General features: G+C 40.8%; 1 protein-coding gene across 2 annotated transcripts; it reads right to left on the bottom strand.

Moving 5' to 3' along the window:
- Positions 1-3,538: 3,538 nt before the first annotated feature.
- Positions 3,539-16,746, bottom strand: TMEM9B (TMEM9 domain family member B; the record flags this gene model as incomplete). 2 transcript variants are annotated; one of them, XM_079928899.1, is made up of 5 exons in its annotated part: positions 15,867-16,746; positions 13,462-13,553; positions 10,038-10,146; positions 7,614-7,748; positions 3,539-3,694 (listed from the first exon to the last, which is right to left on the bottom strand). In XM_079928899.1, the coding sequence occupies exons 1-5, from the start codon at positions 16,230-16,232 to the stop codon at positions 3,539-3,541; spliced, it is 858 nt and encodes a 285-aa protein (XP_079785025.1). In that variant the 5' UTR covers positions 16,233-16,746. The 2 variants fall into 2 exon arrangements, with proteins under 2 accessions (XP_079785025.1, XP_079785026.1); XM_079928900.1 differs by lacking the exons at positions 13,462-13,553; positions 15,867-16,746 and adding an exon at positions 11,081-13,438.
- Between the last annotated feature and the right edge of the window lie 7,402 nt (positions 16,747-24,148).

Raw genomic sequence — 24,148 nt, 5'->3', positions numbered from 1 at the left:
AGGAATAAATGCCAGGAAAAGCTCTTCCTAATAGAAGTGTGGTGGTGAGGGAATGAGATAAGTGCCATAGGTCCAATTAAAAATCAAAACAGAGGAAATGAAAGATTCCAAATTACTGATCCAATGGCCTAAAATAACTAACATAAAATGAAAATCTCTGGATTACAAACTAGCCAAGATTCTGTCAAAAAGAAAAAGTTGCTGAGAAAAAGAGTTGGGAAATTCTCGAGCCAAGAATTCTAGAGGGTAAGAGATAAAGGATGTGTATAGCAGAAGTTGGGAGATGATGGCACAATGGGTATGGAGCCCCTATTACTACATTTCTGAGAACATCAGCACCTTATTTCTGCCTATAGCTAACGAGCCAGAACTGATACAACAGGGTTCCAAAAAGTAAAGCAGATGTCATCAAAGCTAATTACACACAGAATTCTTTCGGTATAGTTCATCCTGACTGATAATTTTAACAATATCTTAAGGCTTGACCCAGATGAAATCTGAGTAATTTGTATACACAACAGGTAATTAATAGTTTCTAGGTTTTAACAAGACGTTGCATAATTCTTGGAAAAAGAGCCTGGTGTCTTTGGAGACACACTGATGAGAAAGCCTTTTCTATTGAGCATTTCCAAAAAGTTCACCAATCAATGTAGCAGCATTTAAATGATCCTTTTTTCAAAGAAGAAAATTTAACAACAACAGTGATAGAATGAAAAAGGCAGTAGCGAAGAGGATCAAGATAGGAAGTCTAGTGGCAGCTGGACATGTTTGTAGACACTGAGTAAAGGTTTTAAAAGAGAGCCACACAGGCTGTTAAGTGCTGTGGCTCCAAAGCCAGATACACGCATAGCTAACAAATGCACCTGCCTTTTAGGGAAAATCTCAGGTGTCTGTCTTAGAACTCTTCTGGGAAATAAATGATGAGGTCTTAATGATAAAATCCTAAGAGATTCTGGATGCTCTGCTGAGCATAAAAGCTTCAACTTTCTGAGACACTACAAATATCTAGCATGGAAAAAACAAAAAGCTACAACTGCACATATAATTGAATTACTGAACGTTAGGCCTAGAGAAACCTTAGAAATCCTCTTATCCAATCCCTCATAATTGTTGCAGAGCTAGTAGCAGAGCAGAGGTCAGAACCTAAATCTCCTGACTTCCAAACCCAAAAACACTTTCCGCTCCTCCAGATGACTGAATCATCAGCAAAACTGACTCTTTCAACATATAAGCATATTTGATAGTTTAAGATAATGGAATAATCAGATAGCTGAAAAAATTCATCATTTATCAACCGTGCCTAGGGATTTTCTTAAAAACCATGTTTTTATTCTCCCCCATGGGCCACTCTGGAGAAGAGTCTCTTACCTGAATTTTGTTGCCGAGAGGCTGTACTTTGGGCTGAGTCAGACTTAAACTGATTTATAGGTGATCATTTAGTAACAACATGCAAAATAGCTTACAGTTAAACAGAACTGCTCAGTCTGGTTTATCTGTTTTCTCTACCTAATATGTAGATATGACAACATACAACAAAACTAAATAGAAAGCTTTGCTTGCAAAATTGGACTCTTGTAACAAATTCTTTTATAAAAAGAATGCCCCCCCATTTATCTGAGTTATATAATCTTATATCAAAATTATTTATGGAAAATATCTTTAAGTAATAATCTCATAATGTGCAAATATTCGCCAATATTTTTAAAACAGAGATTAAGGCCATAACCAGGAAGCTCAGTATGAACCTCCATTTTATTATATATCTATTAAAATTTTTTTCCTTCTAAATAAACTATTTTTCAGAGCAGTTGCAGATGCACAGCAAACTGGGCAGAAAGTACATAGTTCCCATTTACCTCCTACTCTTACATATATGCACATTCTCCTCTACTACCAATAAGCCAGCCCCAGAATGATATATTTGTTACAAGTGATAAACCAATACTGACACATCATTATCACTCAAAGCCCATGGTTTACATTACGGTTCACTCTTGGTGTTGTGCAATTCTATGGAATTTGACAAATGTATAATGACATATTATATACTGATTTTTTTTTTACTCCATAGTTTTGCCTTTTTCAGGATGTCATATAGTTGGAATCGTATAGTAAATAGCCTTTTCAGATTGGCTTCTTTCACTTAGTAATATTTATTTAAGGTTCCTCCACATGTTTTTGTGGCTTGATAGCTCATTTCTTTTTAGCACTGAATAATATTCCATTGTCTGAATACCATATGATATCACTTACATGTGGAATCTAAAATATGACACAAAGGAACTTATCTATGAAACAAACAGACACACAGACATAGAGAACAAATTTGTTGTTGCCAAGGGGGAGGGGAGTGAGGGAGGGATGGATTGGGAGTTTGGGATTAGCAGATGCAAACTATTATAATATAGAATGGATAAACAACAAAGTCCTACTGTATAGCACAAGGGACTATACTCAATATCCTGTGATAAACCATAATAGAAAAGAATATGAAAAAAAGTTTTTCAAAAATTATTTTTATTGTTACATTTCAAAGAGGACATAGGAAGAAAAAAGCCAGTTATCCAATAACTGCTATACCTTTCAGAGGGAGGCAACTGGAACTCCAGTGCTAGTTCAAAGCTGTACACACTACAGCTCAAACAGCTGCCTCTCAACCTGACTGGAGATGCTGACAAATATGTGTACGTCATCAATCCAGGGAGGCTTGGGTTTAAAAGAAAATTTCTTTATTGCAAGTGTCCAAGTCCTTAGGATTCATCCTTAAAGATACTAGAAGAAGATGAGAAAGACCACACACCAAGACTATGTTTATTCATTAGAGTAAACTAGTGAATGGCCACTTTGTTCTAGGATGCATTGCATCAGACATCACAGTACATGAAGAAAATCTGCATCTTATGAAGAGCCACCAGGCATTTCAGATCCAATTTACCATGAAGTGCAGCCACAGGCCAACCAGATGTCCAGATAATATAGTCAGTGCAAAATTCAAATAGGTAAGTCAGGGCTTTGATGAGGCTGGCAGACTTCAAAATATAAATGAAACTTGAAAATAAAAGGCAAAGTCTATTTACAACGATTGTTTAGTAAAGTGACTTGAGAAAAGTTATGTTAAGCACTTCCCACGTATCCCTCCCCTACTCTGCCAAAAACAAAAACAAAAACAAAAAACACCACACAAAAACCACCCCTGAAAATTATCTTGAAAACCAAATTAAAACTGTGTGGTAAAAAAGAGAGTGCTTTTTCCAGGTAAAGGACTTCAAGATAATTTACAGGCAGACATATTTTTATTAGTAAAAGTCACAAATAGGAAAAGGCTAACGTTGTTTGAGGCATGTGCTTTAAAAAATGCCTCCATTAATACATTAACAAGAAAAGAAAATACCAAGCATGTTTTTGTTTCCAGTTTCGAATTTTCCAGCAAGAGTTAGTGAAATCAACAGGGCATTAACACAAAACCCAGGAAAACTCAGTCAATTTTTTCCCATTGTCTGCCTTATTTCTTTCTAGTCACCTTGAATTCGATTCCCAATTAGCTGAGGACAACATGACGGTCAAAGACGGATTTTCGCTGCTCTTGAACTTGAAGCTTCCAACGCTGCTGGGCATACTCTACTTTATTCAGCACATTGGCTCGACTGCGGGAGCGGGCCAGCACATCGTGGGCATTTGCAAAAGGCTGGTGATCCTGAAAGTCCAGGAATGGAGAACATCAGACAGTATGGTCCGTGTAAAACACACACACACAGTTATCCAGCCACGGAGATAGGAGCAGCTGGCCTTTTCAAACAGACCATCTAATTTGGCCAAGCACTCTTAGGCACTCAACTACCAGAAGCAGGATGAACTCAACTACAGAAATAGTTGGTTCAAGTAAAATAAGCGATGAGGAGGTATTTGTGCAAAGTTCCCATGAGTCACCATTTCCAAAGACATTCCCTTAAGAAGTTGGGATCAAGACAAAGACAGTGGTCATTTACGTTAAAGAGAAGCCCGTCTTGATGAGTGGTGGAAAGAAAATCTATTTTGCATGTTAATATCTATATGTTACAGATACAGAAAGTGGGGCTTTTCCTTGTTTTATTCAATACTATATAGCTAATCTGTGGCTGAGGAAACTCCTATCTTTTAATTTCCTGACTCCCATTATATTAGAATTTTTACTTGCCAGCTTGGGGCCACATTCATCCTGGGAGATGAGTTGACTGGATCCTATCTTGGTTGGTTTCCATCTCTTCTTATGCCCTCAACACCTACATTTCCCCCCTTCCCCAATCTGTAATGAACAGAGACATAGCTCAAGTGCTACAATTACCCTCTAGTGCTAAGGACAGTAAGGAATTATTACTTCAGCATTTCTATTTGGTAAAGACTTGAATCTTTCATTGCTAAGCACACAGTAGCTTCCATGTTAGCTGCCGCATTAGGAAAGAGGCCATTGAAGGGTCACCCAGGTATCTGTAGAAAACGAACCTGTCCTGGTCAAAGTAAACCAAAGCCACTGATGTTTGTAGTCATTACACAGGAAACCACCATGCTTATCTATCTATGCATGAGATATAAACACAGCTGCCTAAATGACAAACGGCATTCAGTACTAATTTATTGCTTTTGTTTGCCTTTTCCTTGATCTCTTTTTCCTGAACCTGGGTTAGCAAAGCTCCTAAATGTTCCAACATAGGATAAAAGTCACAAGTCAGACCTCTTAAACTTCGCCTCTCAGAAAGAAACAATATTGTTTTGCATGTTTGCAAAAGCTCTATTATATACCCAGGGCAGCAGTCAGCGTGTCTATGGAAAGCTATACATAACTGCATAACTATATATATAAAACTATAACTAAACAGTGTTTTAACACCTGGTCTTCTTTTTAGAGCAAGATATTTATATAATGTCAACATTTCAAAGACATCAAAGAGTTTTCTATAAAGAATCTATCCCTGCCTTCTTTACCAAAATTGCTTCAACTTTTCACTTAATTTAGGTAATATCTTGTGCAAACCCCATTCTTTTTTTAACCTTACAAATGAAAATAATAAAAACAATTCCACAAAGTTCAAATGTTTCAAAGATGTAAGAAAGAACATTAGGAAAGAGGAAGGCAGCTAATGTTGTTAGATTACTTTATTTCCCATGAGGAAATAAACCGATCCAAGGTCATCTAACAAATGAGCACAAGCACAAGTCTTAGCTTCCCTAAACGTGACTTGGTGTCATATCTTACCACACTGATTTTGTTCAGGTAGATTAAAATGACACTATCCGAATATGGTGCTTCAGTGAACTTGTATATAAAACATTATTACCATTGGTTTGTTTTGACATAAACAAGACTGGGAAGAAGGATGTACTTTACCAGCAGAGTGCTTCTCAATTTCATAGTCCTGTTATCTACTCTTCAAGGTAGGGAGAGAAACATCTTCTTAAGGAACAAATTTAAAGGACTAAACACACAGTTAATCCTTCTGGCCTATTCTCCATCCATCAGAACAAGACTGAACTAGCTGCTCATAGTCATGGATGCCAGGAGAATGCAAATAGAGATTTACTCTTTATATATGTTTGCACTTTTTATACCTGATAAAATTACAATAAGTACAAAACATGTTTTAATGTAATGCTTTGATAATAGCAATGATGTGTCGTGGATATATAACACAGTCACTATTGTGACTACTTGCAGTGAGCTTCTTAACTATTTGTGCTAACTCTCACTTGATTCAAAGTACTTTACACCCAACAAAAATGGAAAAAATTAAAACAGAATTTAACTGAGAATTTAACAAAAGCATGTATAAAGGCACATAAAGAGTGAAGAACTATCATCTTGGATTAGCAACAATTGTAGGAATTTAAATTGAACTTCTTTTTGAACGGAGTTGTTACCATAAATTCATACCTGTGTTTAGAAAACCTCTCTCTGCCCAGAATCAACTTAACTGATATGCAAAAGTCAGCCAGGCCTCTCAAGACAATGTTCTCACATGATCGACATGCTCACAGAATCAATCTCTGGTGAACAAAATGGTTACTAAGCACATGGTCCCATCAAATGCCTTTCCTACATGTTTTTATCTATACATTTGTACATCCATTTCTTTTATGCTCTGTGTATTACATTAATATTGTCTATCCCTAAAATCAGGAACCAGATATTTAATGCTATAAGGGATGTAGTTTAAGTCACAGTTTCTGTCTCTGTGCCTATAATGAAACGGTTTAGGTGGCCTTTGATACATAACGTCTTCATATGTTAGTAGTTCTCACTGGGGGTGATTTTGACCCCCAGGAACATTTGGCAATGTCTGTGGGCATTTTTGATTGTCATGATTGGGATGAGGCTTCTAGTGGGCAGAGGTCAGGGATGCTATTAGATATCATGCAGTGAACAGGACAGCTCCCTACAACAAACAATCATCTGACCCAAAATATCAATGGGAAATGTTGTATGTGAATGAAAATTAACATGGGAACAGTATTTGAGACTCTAATTCTTCCTGATATGGAAAAGTTACTTGTTATGTGTTGGTTGAATTACTAAAGGAAGCAAAGGGAAAGAGGCAAAGAGAGGTATTTCTATGAAAGTTCTTCACAAAACAAAAATGAAATCTTGCTCAAATTAAGTTGAGTATTCAATATCGATATTCATGAGACAAGCAGGCTCTGTAATTATAACAAGCCATTCATTCGGGATCCCCTTTCTCATCTTTTACCAATGGGTCCACAAGCCATTCCAGAGTAAAAGGACTTTTGACTGTGATTGGCAAGGCTTTATCCTGGCTTTGGCTTTTGGAATTGATTCTTGACACTCTACTAAATTTTATTCACTTTAAGAAACATAGTTCAATAAAGTAATCCAAAATAAAAAGTAATTTCTAAAGAATATTATATATGTAATAATGAAATAGTGGAAAATTTGGAAACAAACCCAAACAGGATAATGACAAAACAAACAATATAATTCTCTAAGCCATACTGAATAACAAATTTGCGGACTATGTCAATTTCTCAAAGGTTTTGAGTGAAGTAATATTATTATATATACAAATATGAATGTGTTTTAAAGATAGGAAGAGAATCAGGAGTGATGGTTTTATTTTTCTCTAGAGTTAAAGATCACAGATTTTTTTAAAGAAGGAGGAAAATAGGAAATATAAAACATCAGCAGGTTATCAAGCTGTACTTCATTAAGTAAAGAACATTACGGTTTTCATGCTTCCCTTCACTAAAGCCTCTTTGCCTTTTAAAATATTTGGTGATGTTGACAGGAAAGGTGTTCAGGCAGGAGCCTAGGAAGAAGACTATCTCCGATGCTTTTCTCAATGTAAACAGGAAAAGGCAATGAAAATTGTGCCCTTGGTAGTGAAAGGCAAAGCCTTGTACAGCACACTCACCAAGGATCATCGGTCAAACCACCACATTTATGGCTTTACAGAGCAATTTCCTCATAAAGACACATACACTAATATTAGAATTGTCTTTAGGTTCTCTGGTGCAGGATCTGCTCCAGATAGGGACATCTATTATGTAACTACTCTTTACATGCACTTTATATCAGATGATGACAGAGACTGGCCTTGAACACCTAGGGCATGCTAAGAACTTACCCCAACATCATCATCGCTCTGTATCAATTGTGAATGTCCAAATAGGCGTCTCTTCAGTATGGGCTCAACCAGAGTAAGATATACCATGTACAGGAGCAGAAGGCCCAAAATGGAGAGATAAATTATAATGGTAACCTAAAGGAAATTGAAAATAAGTTGTATCTCTGTTCAAGCCAAGAAATCTGAATTTTGTATAATAATGCTGAAGCCATAGTGAAGACTGATCTGTTAAGCATATAGGATTTCTATACAAACCAGATTCCAACATAAGAAATAAACTCAACTCTTCACCAAAGTATTATTTATAGAAAAAAAGGAAAGAAAGCATTTTGCCTTTGGGATCTTTTCACGAGTCTTCAAATTCCATCTTCACCTACTGCTAATCATTTGCACCACTGCTAGCACAGCAGTTCTCTTTTTTCACCTGAATACAGTGTCCTAGATTCAACAGCACTGCAGTCAAGACCACTTTCTGTTAGGATCCCTAACAGAAAATGTAATTCAGATGAATTTCAAGAGCATACTGCTTTAGATCAATTTAGATATACAAAAATACATTTTAGGCACATGATTTTCTTGAGATCTTAATTCGTGTGGTGTCAAGCAGTACAGTGTGACACCTCCCACTAGAATGGCTACAGTTAAAGACAGTCAATACCAAATGTTAGCGAGGATGTACAGAAACTTAACCCTCATATGTTACTGGTGAGAATGTAAAATGGTACAACTAGTTTAGAATACAACCTGGCAGTCTCTTAAAAAATTAAATATAGGGCTTCCCTGGTGGCGCAGTGGTTGAGAGTCCACCTGCCGATTCAGGGGACACGGGTTCGTGCCCCGGTCTGGGAAGATCCCACATGCCGCGGAGTGGCTGGGCCCGTGAGCCAGGGCCGCTGAGCCTGCACGTCCGGAGCCTGTGCTCCGCAACGGGAGAGGCCACAACAGTGAGAGGCCCGCGTTCCGCAAAAAAAAAAAAACTTACCTCTCTTAGGAATCTACCAGAGAGAAAGGAAAACATACATCCACACAAAGACATGTATGCAGATATTGATGACAGCATTATTCATAAGAGTAAAAATCTGGAAATAAATGTCCATCAACTGATGAATGGATAAACAAAATGTGGTATGTTCATGTAATAGAATGCTATTCAGTAATAAGAAGGAATTAAGTACTGATACATGTTACAACATGAAGAGACATGTTTTTGAGGTCTGTGTGAAAGAAACCAGTCACAGAAGACCACATATTTTATGATTCCATTTATATGAAATGTCCAGATCTGTAGACACACAAAGCAGAATAGTGATTGTCTAGGGCTGGGGGTAGGAATGGGATTAACTATAAATGGTTATGAGGGATCTTTTTGGGGTGATGGGCATGTTCCAAGACTGGATTTTAATTTTATAATTTTTTTTTAGAAAGTTATCAGGGCCAATACCCAAAGTATTTATTTATTTTTATTTTTTGGCTGCGGGGCATGTGGGATCTTAGTTCCCCAACCAGGGATTGAACCCGTGCCCCCTGCATTGGAAGTGCAGAGTCTTAACCACTGGACCACAAGGGAAGTCCCTAAAACTGGATTTTAAAAATTGGTTTTAAATTTGCTAAAATTTATAAAATTGTACACTTATAATGAGTGACATTTGGGGTATGGAAATTATACATAAAAATTTTGTTTAAAAATAGAAAAGTACAATGATGGTTTCTCTATGGGACAGTACCCTGCTGGAGCAGGAGCTCTCCACAGGGTCAATCACAACAGGAGTCTTTGTAACTGGCATAGCTGAGCACCCCAGATTCCCCTGAGGCTTTTTTTTTTTTGCAACAGGAATGGGGACCTCCATATAAAAAAATTGGGGAGAAGAACTATTAGCCACCATAATAAAGTAACTGAACTCATTAGAGGTCCAAATTGTGATGAGTGATCTACATTCCATTTCCTATAAAAGATAAAGAAAGGAAATCTTAAAATCCAGAAGTGATGTTTTCTAGGATAGAGCAGTCACTCTATATATAACTTTTTCTAAGGGTTGAGAGGGCAGGAAGAAGAAGGTCTAATCATCCTGCTTTCTCACTAATCTTTGGCGTACATGGCCCGCAGAGAAGCTGGAATGTCTTTCTGGGAAATGCTAATTATACTTAGGGCTTTTTTTGTGCCATTTCACATATCACATCTATCTAAGGTATCCTAATTAATGCACAAGGCATCTCAACGAGGCAGGCGGAGAGCAGGCCCATTGCTCCTTTTAGGGTGCGGGCTGGGGATGAGAAAGGAGGGGGTAAGAGGGTGCTGGGGAACAGGATGGAAGAGCAATAGTTTAGGTAACTAAATAGATTTCAAATGTCCAAAATTTTCTTTCTTGTCTAGATACCAACAAAAACTGTTCCAGAAGCAGAAAAGATGGATTATTGTTTTTTTACCTTGATCGTAACAGAACTTCTCTCCTCATATTTGCATTCACAGCGTAGACAGTATGCTTCTACATCAGGCCCCCGCACAGGCATGGGGTCCACAACATGAAGGCAATCGCTGGAAAAACAAAGATAAAATACTGCCTAAACCTAGCTGGATTTTCTACTTGCACTGATCAAACCTTTCCTGAAATCCGGAATAATCACTGAACTTTCCCAATGAAAGAATGAATATAAGGAACGAATAATCAGTAAAGGAAGGGAAATCATTTCCTCTCTAAACATTAGCAATTTGGTAAGCTTTAACAGTCTAAGAAACCATAAAGACACACATGTAGCAGCTATTTTCAAAAGTGCTATTTATAGTTAAAAATGGGAAAAATCCCAAATGGGACTGAAAACTACTTAGCAGATCAAGTCATATTTAGACTTGTTCATTTAGCAAGTAAAACTGCCTTAAATGATTTAAAGTGACCTGAAGCATTATTCAAATACGAGATTACCTCTTTTATGAATTAACTAATATCATCTAAACTGCCACAGTGTGGTATATGAATGGCTAATCACACATAACAGTTGGTAAATTATGAAACTCTAAAAGCTGAACACCAGAGTAAGAAACAATTACTTTTCTTAATGAGCAAAAGTCTATTTAAAAAGCATGGAGAAGTAGGATTAGGACAACAAAAATATTTTAAAATGAAAACACTACCTGGCAACAGTACCTAAAAATAATAACAGGCTGAATGTTTTTGTGGTTGGACGTTTATCTTCTCCCCATTTTCCAGGTCACTTATTTACAGCTTATGATAAGCAAGCCTAACCAAAAAATCTTTTTCCCAGAAATCTGTCAATTCTAGGAAATAATTAAATTCTTACTCTCCCCAGCTATTAAGAGCCCACTACCCTGATCACCTTCAGCAAAGGCAGGCAAAGCTTTGCTGTCCTGCTGCTGGCTGCTGGGCAGTTTCCCTCCCTCTTGTGCTCTCTCCCTTAGGCATGTCTAGCTGCCTCACGAACTCTACCACAGCATCCTGTCTCACTCCACCCACCTTCTTGAGGGCATCCAATGCTCCAGGCTGATTCTTTCCCTTTGCCCTATCAGAACGTACTTTTTTTGTGTTCTGTTCCCTCTGAGCTGTGGCATAAGAAAGAAAACCCAAAATGGCATAAATGATAAAAGTTCAGTCAGTTTTCCTTAACAGGTAATTTAATTTTAACAAAGGTAGTAATGAAAGAATAAGTCTCAACTGGCAGACTTTCAATAAGAGTAAGGTCCCACAATTCACACCATACAAGTGTGTGATATTTGTTCCAAATGTACAGAAGACCAGGAACGTATCCAGCTGGATGCAGGCATAAAATAGGCAGAGGAAGCTAAATCCCACTGCAGGGGTATCTAGCTCAGAATCATAGAAGTCATCCAGCCCAGCACTCTCGGAGAGGTCACCTGTACAGGTCAGAGTAAAGTAATAGGTAAAAGGACCAGAATCCCGGGCTCCTGCCTCCTAGGACAGCCCCCCTGTATCTCTCTGAACCTCAGGAAAATGAGACTTATCTCCTACTTAGTTTTCTATTTCAGCTTCAGAAGCCTTAGTAACAATACTTAAGAATTACTTGGGGAATTTAAGTGTTGAGTATTTCTTTGGAAGTACAAATACAGTTTAATAACAAGGAGATTTTGAGTGCTGTGCAGGATGGGAGAGGAAGCAGGAAGGTTGGTTCTGGCTGGCCACTCATTGTAAACACAGAACCCAGATACAGAACACAACCACTTCAGGAACTAGGCGACACCTCCCCCTAGTGCCAAAAGGAGGACATTATCAGCTTCAAATCACGCCTCAAACACAAACCAGAGAACTCAAAATTTTTCTTAAGTTAGACAGTATAGGTCAATGAAGAATTAAAGCTAACAACTGGACAAAATGGAGAGGCCAGGAGGTAAAAATATATACAGGGTCAGATAAGATATTGGAAGCCTCGCAAAGCCATAACATCTTGATTAGTCATAACTTGCCTACCCTTCTAAAGCCAGTTAAAAAACTTTCAGTGACATCTGTGAACCTATCCCTAGTAAAAGGCTAAGCTGCAGGAAGGAAGCAAGGGAGAGAGGGAAGAAAAATTCCAAAGCAAGCCTAGTTTTCAACTGTTTACTTTCAAAGCTCCCTATTTTCACCAATAACCAGGGATAAATGATATACGGTTCTCTGTGAACCTGGAAAAACAAAAAGTCAGTGAAAAGGTTAGTGCTAAACACTTGAATAGTGAGTTCATTTGCCACTCAAGTAACAGGCATCATATTCTATTACTGACAATAAACTGATTGTAAGTGCTCAATATATTTGGAAAATTTATAGGAATAACTTATTTGAGTTTTCTTTTCATATAAAGTAACTTGCTGATATAAAACCTAGAAGAATAGCTAAATCACTGTAGTATGAGACAATTTAAAGTAGAACACAAAAGCTCACAAGAAGTTCTCAAGAATATACTCACCAAATGTCGGATTGAACCTAAATGCACATCATGGGAAGAACAGACAATGACATCAGAAAAGCTAAACATGCTCAAAGCCTGCCTTTTTTTACTCAAAGTCAGCCTGGAATATTGTAACAGAATGAATTTAATTCTGCTTTCAAACTTTCGGGGCTATTTAGCTGTGAAATCGGGCACATGTGAAAGTACAGTACATTTGGAGCTATTTTTCTTCTAGGCCTATCCTGGCAACCTTCCATTACAAACCATAAAACGTCCCAGTCCAGAGTAAGGAGCCCACCTATCCTGCTACAAAATAACTGCTTCCCAATCATTTTACGGCACATGTAGAAAAAGCTATTATTTGTAAGGTCCACTGGGATAAACAGAGAAGGCTGCTGGTGGCTAGCTAGTCAGGATCCCAGTCATCACAGGCCTACTTGATTATATGCCAAGGGTTGAAGGGATCAATGACTTGGCACACCTATAACCTATTAATAGCACACCAATTGGTAAACTCTGATATTCATGGCTCATTCCCATTCCTTCCTGAGCCTGTTGACACTTTTAAACATAGTCTCCTATATCTGACAAGATATCATCAAAACCTACAAATTGTAAAAGCTCTGACCCAGATAAATGAGGCTTGCTTACCTTCCACTGAGAAGCAAGAGGGAGGACCAAAATTTAAGGAGACACAGAAGGGTAGCTATGGGTAGTTTGGGTGCCACAAACTCAGCCCCATCCCAATGTAAAAGCCTCCCTGCCTGGGGATTTTGGCTACATTCTTTTAGGCCTACATCATGCACTCAGGGCCTTACTCTCACTTTTTCAAATAGAAATGGAATTCAACACTTTTGCTTAAAGAGAAAACAATACATTGGATGAATATCCAGGGCTAACAGTGGCAACCAAAGAAAGAAATTTGACAGGTAATTCAGTAATCCAGAATACTTACCAGTCTTTTTGGGATATGTTCTTATTATAAATACGCCCAGAATTATCTTTATAGGGAGGACAGATACATTTACATCGGACATCCTCAGAATTCTATAACCAAAATAGAAACTTGTTGACAGTTTATCATCAATATTTTTAAAAACTGCAACTTACACATTGTGCTAAGCATCCCCGCCAAGTATTCTAAAACCATTCATTTAAAATTTTAAATAACTGTGAGATATACAAGTTTTTAAAAGCCATTGGTAATGCTAATGAATGATTATATACTACATAAAATTATTTTGAAATAACATCTAGTATCTGTGACTTGTTAATCACATTTTTGTGTCACATGACAATCAAATTGTGCTAATGTTATCACCATCTACCTGCTAGTAGAAAGACAAGGTAGACAGACAGCTGCGCCTGCAGATAAGAATGCTGATTACAGAAGGATGGGGAAATATCAAACTAAAAATTACTCACAAAACAAATCACAATTCTTCTACTCACCATCCTTCCACCCTTTGGTAGAAAGGTATTGCTATGGATAAAATGGGTTGGGCCAGAGTCCTATAGAACGGAGGAAGTTTTGGAGGCACTTAGCTACAATTAGAAAGGAAGTACTGGGTTGGCCAAAAAGTTCGTTCGGTTTAAAGTAAAAATAAAACACATCTTCTTCATTTTCACAGAGAACTTTATTGAACATGTCCACTAACCGAACGAACTTTTTGGCCAACCCAATACATAAGGGAAGTAGTGTGAGTGTAGCTGAGATCAGTTTGGTCTACCCTTCCCAGGAAACTTTGCTTCTAATCCCTGGGAGACAGAGAGGACAACTACTGATAAAGCAAGTTTCAAGAAGTGGAGGAAGGGGTGACTAAATTTATGAATAGAGGGAGTAGGAGATGCTTCCCCAACAAAGGGGAATCTAACCTGAGAAGGCAGCAGCTCATTAGTCTCCAGAGGACCAGGTCCAAAACTCCTATATATGGTGGTATATCTGGCAGAGTTGCTAATTCATTTACTCATTGAGCAACTACTTAGTGAGCATCTGTCCTGTGCCAGAACTTGTGTACAATGAGGTGGATTCAGATAAGTGTGAGACATGGTTCCTGCCCAGAATTAGGACATGCCCAAGTAAAGGAGACTGACAAGTACATGGTTACAATATACCACTTAGAGTGATGACAGAAGATATGCAGAGGGTGCCAGCAGTGTTTTGAAAGTCAGGAGACTTGCCGCTGCCCCTGTTTCTGGAGGGACATAGGGAAGATTTCAAAAAGAACCCTTGACCTAAACAACAAGGATCTATTGTATAGCACAGGGAACTAAACTCAATATCTTGTAATAACCTATAATGGAAAAGAATCTGAATTACTTTGCTGTACACTTGAAACTAACATAGCACTGTAAACTAACTACATACTTCAATAAAAAAAGAACCCCTGACCAAAACCCCCCTGATCTGTATACTTGTCACCCATCTTTCCCAGTCCCTATATTTAAAGGTATTATAGAGTAAAGCTCCAATTTAAAAAAGAAAAATGTCATTCTGTTTTCCCATCACATTAATGTGCAGGCCATCTGTTTTCCCTAGTAATGAGCTAGCTCATCAAGGACAGGTCTGGAGGGTATGGGCACGAAGGGGACTAGATAGCAGCATGAGGGGGACCAGAAGGGCCAAGAAATGGAGCAAGGGAGAAGGCCACAACCTCACCTCTCCTGTAGTTTGGATCCTCCCTTACCCTCTAAATTATCAAGAAGAGAGAAGGCAAGAAAGGGGCCAGGAGGTCCTGGAGGGAGTCAGGTGAGGATATGAGGCCAGTGAGAGAGACTCCTGTAGGTCGTATTGAGAAGGAAGGCTGCCAGGAGAAGTAAGTTCCCACAGTGGGAAGGGATGAGTTCAGGGGTGAGTTGAGAGGAGTTAGTTCCTAAGAGGGAAGACAGCTGTGAGATGCGGGCTTCCTATCATTTTGGCCTGGGGAATTGGGGCAGTGGTCTGTGAAGCCGGTGGAGGGCGGCGGTGGACTGTCAGAGCTCAAGTGTATTAAGTTAAAGGCTCTTAGAGTTGGAAAGGCTGTCAAGTTTGCGGGAGCGGGGGTGCTGTCGGGGCTGGGAAGGGAAATTCAAGGAGGCGGAGATGCTGTCCCGACTCTGGGCGCCGTCAGGGCCGGGTGGGGCTGGGGCGGGGTGTCAGCTCCGCGGGTGGGAGGGGTGCGGGCGGGGACCGTCAGACAGCTGGAGCAGGGAAGGCTGGACTGCTCCCTGGCCGTCGGGAGGGTTCCGGGTGGTAGTCAGGGCTGTGAAGCTAGGGGTCGGGCTGTCAGGGATGGGAGAGGACTTGGGTGGGACGCAGGTGGACAAGGCCGGAGGCAGGGGAAGAGCTCCGGTCTGGGGCGAGCGCAGGGCGGGACTCACCTTGGCGGCGTCCGACAGCTGCACTAGCAGCAGCACCGAGAGCGCCAGGCAGGACAGGCTGAGCATGGAGCCGAGACGAAGGAGGCCGGCCCACAGGGTCGCCATCGCTGCCAGCCCCAGCAGTCCCCACAGCCGGAGCCCCCGAGACCTGCTCTCGGTCGGGCTCCGGCTCGGGCTCCGGCTCTTCCGCCCGCACTTCCGTCTGGGCCCTCGCGTCACGGGCCGCGCCGGGTCAGCTACGAAAAGCATTCGCCCCGGAAACGGTTCCCGGTGCGAAGGCCGGGAGGCTGCGCGGTGCCCCAGGAGCAAAGGCGGCCTCTCGGGGGCGCAGCGTGGGTCCGGCGGAGCTTTGAGGTGATAGGCCATCTTTCCCCGGCACCGAGGCTGCGGGGCTGTGGGCCGCCAGTGCACTAGCAGGTCCTCCAGCCCAGGGAGGACCCCCACCCCCACCCCCCAGCAAGCCCGGGCTGTCAGCGGGGGGGCGGGGCCAGAGCGACCCCTGCGAGGCCGGAGCAGTTCGTTGCCGGACCCAGAGTGAGCCTAAATAAGCCCCAGGAATTGCTGAGAGGCGGCCCGTCCCGGCCGGCGCCGGCGGGGCGGGTGTGAGGCGTGGGGACAGGTATGGGACTGGCCGAGCCATCGCTTCCCGGGATGCCCACCCCCAGTCAGAGGGTCGAGAGGTCCTCTCTGGCACTTTGGGTACTGACCTGCGGCCCACTCGCATCCCGGACCCCACTCCTCGCGAAGTTGCTAACAGTCTGTGAGCTGCCTTCTTGGGTGTGGCCTCCGTTTGGGGCTCCCCGCTTGCCTCCCACTGGGGGTCTGACCGCCTAAGCCCAGCCTGCCGCCAGGAACTGGGAAACAGCGGAGGGGCTGGGCTGGGCCAGGCCTGCCTCCGGAAGGTGTGGAGTTGGCGAGAGAACCGCCCTAGTAGCCTCCTCCGTCCACGATTCCAGAAGGTGGGGGATCGCGGCGCTACAATCCTATTCAAGGTGGCTGGTCCCCTAAGTCAGAAGCCGGGGAGCACTGACCCATCCTTCCCAGAGCGGGTCATCCTGAAGGGTAATTTAGGATAACCTTGGAAATGGCATAGTGTCTCCAATTAAAATATTTTTCAGTTAGTAGAGACAGTGGGGTTGTAGTGGAAAGGATGCAGGGGCTCATCATAACTTCTACGGATTTTTTGAATGACCTTGGTCCAAACACTTCCCTTTTCTGGTCTCAGTATGAGGTGACTGAACTCTTACCTATGGATTTCAAATTCTGCTTTCATGGAATACCCCGTGTTTCCTTTCTCTAAGCAAAACTCAAAAGGTGGTCTTTTCCTAGTTTGTGGAAATGTTTAATTAACGGATAGAATTTTCTCAATATTTTTCTCCCATGTGATTCTTGTTGATGCTAGACTCTAACACAAGGTGTCTGATGCTACGCCAAATATTTTTAGCCCCTTTCAGTCCCACATGGCAAGTGGTTCCCGGTCCCAACCAGAACCAGAATGGCAGGACTAGATGACTTTTCACCAAGGCCCCTCCAGGCTGCCTTCTGAAGATGCTGTTACGTTAGTTAATTATCAGGTTTTCTTAGCGGGTGTCCTGCTGGCCAGAGGACAATCTGGAGACACCAGGGGTCAAATGTGTCTGACTGTGATGCACTTGTGGATTTGTGATTGCTAAAAGCTGTCTTATCAGCAAGTTTGAGATCAGTTTTGGGTTAGTTGTCTAGGTCTAGCATCTGAAGGGAGTGATTACTCTTTGGCTGAAACCTCACAGGCCTTCCCGTTCTTCAAAATTGTTCTCAGGGCCTTGACTCGGGGTACAGAGACCTAGAGGAAATATATAATAGTGCCTCACCAAGTACACTCAGTCTGGGCAGAAGTTTAGAGTTACACTGTCAGATATTGTAGTCACTAACCACATGTGGCAATTGAGCACTTGAAGTGTGACTGAATTGAGATATGCTGTAAGTGTAAAATATACTGAATCTTGGGCTTCCCTGGTGGCGCAGTGGTTAAGAATCTGCCTGCCAATGCAGGGGACACGGGTTCGAGCCCTGGTCCGGGAGGATCCCACATGCACGGAGCAACTAAGCCCGTGTGCCACAACTACTGAGCCTGCGCTCTAGAGCCCGCGAGCCACAACTACTGAGCCCGTGTGCTACAACTACTGAAGCCCATGCGCCTAGAGCCCATGCTCTGCAACAAGAGAAGCTACCGTGATGAGAAGCCTGCGCACCGAAGAGTAGCCCGCTGCAGCTAGAGAAAAGCCTACGCACAGCAACGAAGACCCAGTGCAGCCAAAAAAAAAAAAAAAATATATATATATATATATATATACTGAATTTCAAAGACAATATGAAAAACAAAATATCTCAATAATGTTTTTATATTAAGGTTGAAATATTTTGGATGCATTAGGTTAAATGTTATTAAAATAATTTCACTTGTTTCTTTTTACTTCTTAAATGTAGCTACTAGAAAATTTAATATTTATGTTAGATATAGCTATTCTAGAATATAGGATGTTGCTGCCTTGAGTAGAGTGACTGTAATAAGATGGTTAGTTGCCTGGCTAGAGTCTGAATGAAGACTCAGGCCTGGGTAAGGAGAGGGGTGACAGAGTTGAACTGGCACAGCTAGAGCCAAAGGTTTGAGGTTGGGGGGGTATATGTCACTAAACAAGGAATGTAATTCCAGGTGACACAGTGGAAGTGGAGGAGTCAGTTCTTGTTCTGCCCTGCTCATGCCTAGATAACTCTTACTTTCCCCTTAGGTCAGGAGTCTCTTCAACTAGAAAGCCTTCCCTGACTTAGGTGCACTTCCATCTGTATTTGTGCAGATCTGTTTCCAAACTTAACCCATTAGGATAAAATTATGTTTTCATATCTGCCTCTATACTCCCAACCTCCATCAAAATTTTGCAAACTCTTTGAGGGCAGTGGCCTTGTTCATTATCTTTGTACCTGGAGACTGGGACAGAGTAAAAACCAATAAATGTTTGTGGGGACCTGGAAAAGGGAAAAGGAATGGGAGAGGCTCCTCTGGTCAGTCTCCAAATATCAGGTACCTACTTGAATCCCTACTTTATTCCTTTATTATTATGAGAGGGCAATGCTGAGATGCCCAAAGAAGTACAGATGGGATCTGGGCACCACAGTAGGCAGGAGAGGGGAGATTTTCTGTCCTAGGGTCTTCCTAGACCTTCAGGTCACATCAGAGTTGTTCTGTTTACAGACAAGACTCGCCTTAGTACCCACTCTTTTCCCTGCTTCCCTGTGACTATGTTTCCTTACTCTATTCCACTTAAGGAGTGATAAGTCCAGGTGCACCTTCCTACCAGGTATGCGCCCTCTCACTTCTTTGTAAGGCCTAAAAAATTCCCTGGTGGGGGATGGTCAGAAGAGTAAGAAGACTCTTCTCTAAATTTAAGTGTGGAAGTCAGAAGGTTAGGAAGCAGAAGTGACAATTTATGTATCTGGGACCGAGGTTTTGCTAGCTCTGTCTGCAGTCCCCTCACCCCTTTTCCCTCCAGAGCTCAAATAGTTCTCTGGATGCCCCAGTCTTCTTTCTCCACCTCATCCTTTCTGATCTACTCAGCACTTTCCCAGGCCACAGCAGTCCAGGAGAACAAATGGAGTCATGCACAGCATCAATATGATGGTTTCCTTGGATCATGTCTCCAGTGGTTACAGCAGGACACACAGAAGTTCTTCTGAGCATACCCTGGGAATGTCTCATGTGAGCCCTCTCCTTTACCATGTGCATTGCCAGGGTGCTCCCTCCTACTCCTACTCAAGCCCCCTTTAGTAAGATTTTCTGCCCCCTGCTACTTGTAAAGCCACATAAGTATACTTGCTGGCTCCCACCATGGTAACAGCAATGTATGAGGCCAGAATTACATCTTTCTGTTCCTAGAGATGCTGGTATCAGCAATAGCTGACAAGTTACTGGAGACTGTAAAATAACAAAGCAACACAAGGTTTAGTACCAAAGCAGGGAGAATTTTTAAAGTTTCTTTCAGAAGGGTGCTAAATCAGTATTCTTGGTTTCCCAGTGTCTTATATCTTACAATACCTAAGGGAAACAGTTCCTCCATTCTGACTGCTAAGATTTTCAAATAAATGAAAAACTATACTACTTGTATTCATCTTTATTTTTACCAATATAGTATTTTTTTTTTTTTTTTGGCCGCATCACACGGAACTTCCCCGACCAGGGATCAGACCTGTGTGCCCTGCAGTGGAAGCACGGAGTCTTAACCACTGAACCACCAGGGAAGTCCCCAGTATAGTGCATTTAAAGATATCAAATGGTATTTCACAGTTGACCCTACCCCAGCACTCTACATTCTGAATTTCTGCTCCCCAGAGACAACTTCTTTCTTATCTTTTAAGATAAATCTCTTCTGGGATTTTCTCCCTATTTCTTAATAGCATGCTTACACTCTAGTTCTTGATTTTTCAGTCTGGGCTATTATCTTACTTCTTGCTATAGGAAATAAGCTATGTACTTACACTCCAATGTCCTCTCATAAACACATGTATTATTTCTCCATCCTCCATCCCTCAATATATCTATATCATCTTACTTAGGTAAATCACTATTCCTTACATTATTATAACTGTGTACGTATTTATTCACGGTTGAATAAATTAGCATAATATGATTTCATTTCCTTTTTTTGACCGAAGTTAGCCATTGCCTCTTTTTCCATGTTTCTTAGCATTCAAGTATCTATAATTAATTTATCCCAAACTCTCAATACTTTCAAACACATCAGGTAGCCTATCAGTTTAGTTATTTTTTTTTTAAATTGAAGACAACCCTCCAGGGCTTCATCATCCTCCTTCATTCTGGACTAGTTATTCTTTGAGCCCACTACACAGGTTTTGCCCTAGAGTAATTGAATAATTTTATCATTTCTTCCCCATTTCTACCTCTTTTTGTTTTTCTGAAAGGCTTCTATCTTCCAACTCTTCTTTTGAATTTTCACATTTCTGTTATCCTGTTTTAAATTTACTACTTTCTTGACTGCCCTGCCCCCTTTTAAATAGCAATCTGTTCCATCTGGGAATACAGCATCTTATTTCTCTGATGATATTTCTAATGTTATGAGTTTTTCAGTCTTTGTTCCGTGGCTGTGTTTTTTTTTTTTTTTTTTTTCTGTTAGAAGCTTTTTTTATGGCCACACCATGAAGCTTGCAGGATCTTAGTTCCCCGACCAGGGATTGAACCCAGGCCACGGCAGTGAAAACACAGAGTCCTAACCACTGGACAGCCAGGGAATTCTCAGAAGCTTTCCTTAAATGTCTGGAGATCCTTGGCTATCTATTCACATGTAAGAGTTAGGCATTAGAAAACTGACTGGAAGCTCTGTGTACATAGACAGGGCTTGTGATTAGTAGAACACACTGCGGTATTTTTCAAACTTCTGGTTGCAAACCCATTAGTGGTTTGTGAAATCAATTTAATCACTTGCTACAAACTGTTTTTCCCAAAAGACAGAATAGAAAATACTATGTCAGAATATATCACACATAAAAAGGAAATTGTTTTGTGAAACTTTGGTTTCACATACACACACATACACACATATACATCATATGTACATATTATGTACTGGGTCAAGTCCATAAAATGGGGATTTCTTATTGTGGGTGTTTTCTCGAAGAAGTTTGAAAAAAATACCACTTAGGGCACTCAAGATCAACTGCCAAGATGCATAGTTTCTTTCTCTTGGAAGGAGAGGTAAGTTTCTCTAGAGAAAAATTCTCTAGACTCCTACCTGCTGGTCTGGTAGCCAATGTTCAATCAAGCATTTGTTGAGCACTTACTACATGCTAAACACTCTTCTAGGTACTTGGTATACAGCAGGGTGTAAAACAGATAAAACTTTCTGCCCTCCTGAAACTAACATTCTAGTCGGGGAGACAATAAACACAGTAAGTTATACAATATTTTGGTTTTGTGCTATGGTAACACAGCAACAGAAGGGAAAGCTGAATTCATGCATAGAGATGCTGGTAAGAGGTTAGATGTGGTAGGAGTGGTGAATGTTCTGATTATTTCATGAATGAAGTAGAAAGCAAGGCCATCATCTGGCAGTATTAGAAGGCAGTATTAGAGACTTGAGAAGAAAAGAGAAGGTGTGAAATAACTTAGGAACACAGCCCAGCAAACTAGAGCCTGTGGCCAAATCCTGTTTTTGTACAGTCTGGTAGGTAACGATAATTTTTATACTTTTAAATGGTTGGGGAAAAAAACCTAAAGATGAATACTAAATTGCGACACATAAAAATTACATAAAATTCAAATTTTATGAGTTGTATGGCAATATGTAAGGCAATGCTTATATATTGCCTTTGGCTACTTTTTTGTTACAATGGCGGAGTATAGTAGTCGTGAAAGAGACTGTATGACCTGAAAAGCCTAAAATACTAACTATCCGGCCCTTTGCAGAAAAAGGTTGCAGACCCCTGATCTAGAATAAAAAGGTGAATGACTAGGGAAATATGATTGTTGGGCAGTGTTAAGGGCCTGGGAGTTATGGACATGAGTTTAAAATGAGACCAGTCAGCATGGTTGCTGCATAGGGGTAGGCAAAGAGCTGGCTCTGACTGGAATTGTGGTTTTGCAAAGTGAGTGTGACAAAAAGAGAAGGTAAACTGAGTTAAAAGTATATGCAAGTGAATCATTATATCCATTGACCCAGGGATTTAAGTTGCTTATGAAGAGAGGAGAGAAACTCAGGTTAGGGACAATGAAAGGTGATAATCAAGGGAGTGTTGCAATCAAGTTGCTAGCAGATATCTGGAAGACAGAGCTGGTGGTCAGACAGTCAGATACATGAGCCTGAGATCATGAAACGGTTATAGGTTTTGGTAATAACAAGATCTAAGGTATGACCATTGGAGTAAATGGCAGGGAAAGGTAAAGGATAAAATCAGTGGAAGACTGTTTATTCAAGGAACCAATATGTCAGGGAGTTGAAAGGATCATCCATTTATGTAATTAAATTACGAAGAATTAAATCTGGAGTAGTGTTGTGGGGAGTGAAATGAGCCAAGAGCTAAACTTATTGAAAACTGAGGCGGAATGACCCAGGGGCTTGTAGATTTTGTAGATGATAGCAACAATGAAGGGACAGAATTGATACAATTTGATGGCATGAGGCTCAAAGCTGGGGGGTTTTAAGGGAAAGCAGAGGGAGAAATGTCTGCAAGAAGTAATAAGAAGCAAGGAGACCATCTACCCCATCTCTAGGACCAGTAATAGAACTGTGGGAGAAAAAACCACCTTGAGAGAGCTGCAGTGAAAGCACTGTCCTAAGAGAACAGCCACATTTCAGGGTTCTGGGATCCAAGTCAGCTTAAGAGGTATCTGACGCTTCAGAATGCTGAACCTTAAGTCCCCATTTTCAGTAGGATGCCTCCTCTCAGCTACCAGTTGTTCCTGGTGGCTCCAACTAGTTCAGTTTCTCCAGGGGATAAACAAATTAACAAATGAATGACTAAGGGGTGAGGATCTCAGGTCTAATTTACTTTATAGTCTTTCGAGTAATCATCTTGTTTTTAGTGGCTAATGGAGTCTTTGGTGATGTGTATTTTACCACCATGAAACAGAGCAAATTAAAATTATTATGAGATGTATAAGTCAAATATGAGTTATACAGTATGGTTTGTTAATTTAGGTCTACTTCAGTATTCGTGCCCCTTATTTGATTATCAACGTAGGCTGATGCTGAGCTTCCCACCGATTTTCCCTTCCCTTTAATTGTCACTCTTTTCAAGTCCTGGCCTTCCTCCTAGCCTTTACCTGCTGATACTGAGCCTTTATATCTGAAATTCTACTCTCCATGGGGCATACCAGTTGGATTCTCCTCTCTGGCTACCCTTCCTCAGACCTTAGGACAGACCCCCTTCATACAGCCCTGTGACTGAACTGATCTTTATGAAATCTATTCACTTTAATGTACTTTCTATTCTCCAACCGGTTCCTATCTACCACAGAGAAACTGTTATGAACTCAGACACGTGGGGGATAGTTTCTGTAGAACCTTCAAAACAGAGTAGTTGACTCTTCATATGGGCAGCCCAGAAACAATGAAATTCTCATGTCCTTACCCATTTTCAAAATAAGTAAGATGAGAACCACTATAGCAGCCCCCCAAGTACAAGGGCATCCAGTATATCCAAGGAGTTCAGAATTTCACAACAGAATCCCAAGATATCCCATATTAGTTTGCCAAATGATGAAAGCAAAGTTAAATTCCCGTTATCCAGGCTCA

This window comes from Stenella coeruleoalba (genome assembly GCF_951394435.1).
Source record: "Stenella coeruleoalba genome assembly, chromosome: 8".
Classification (NCBI taxonomy): domain Eukaryota; kingdom Metazoa; phylum Chordata; class Mammalia; order Artiodactyla; family Delphinidae; genus Stenella; species Stenella coeruleoalba.
Note: the sequence above shows the minus strand (reverse complement) of the source record. Positions and strands in the feature narration are given on the sequence as shown.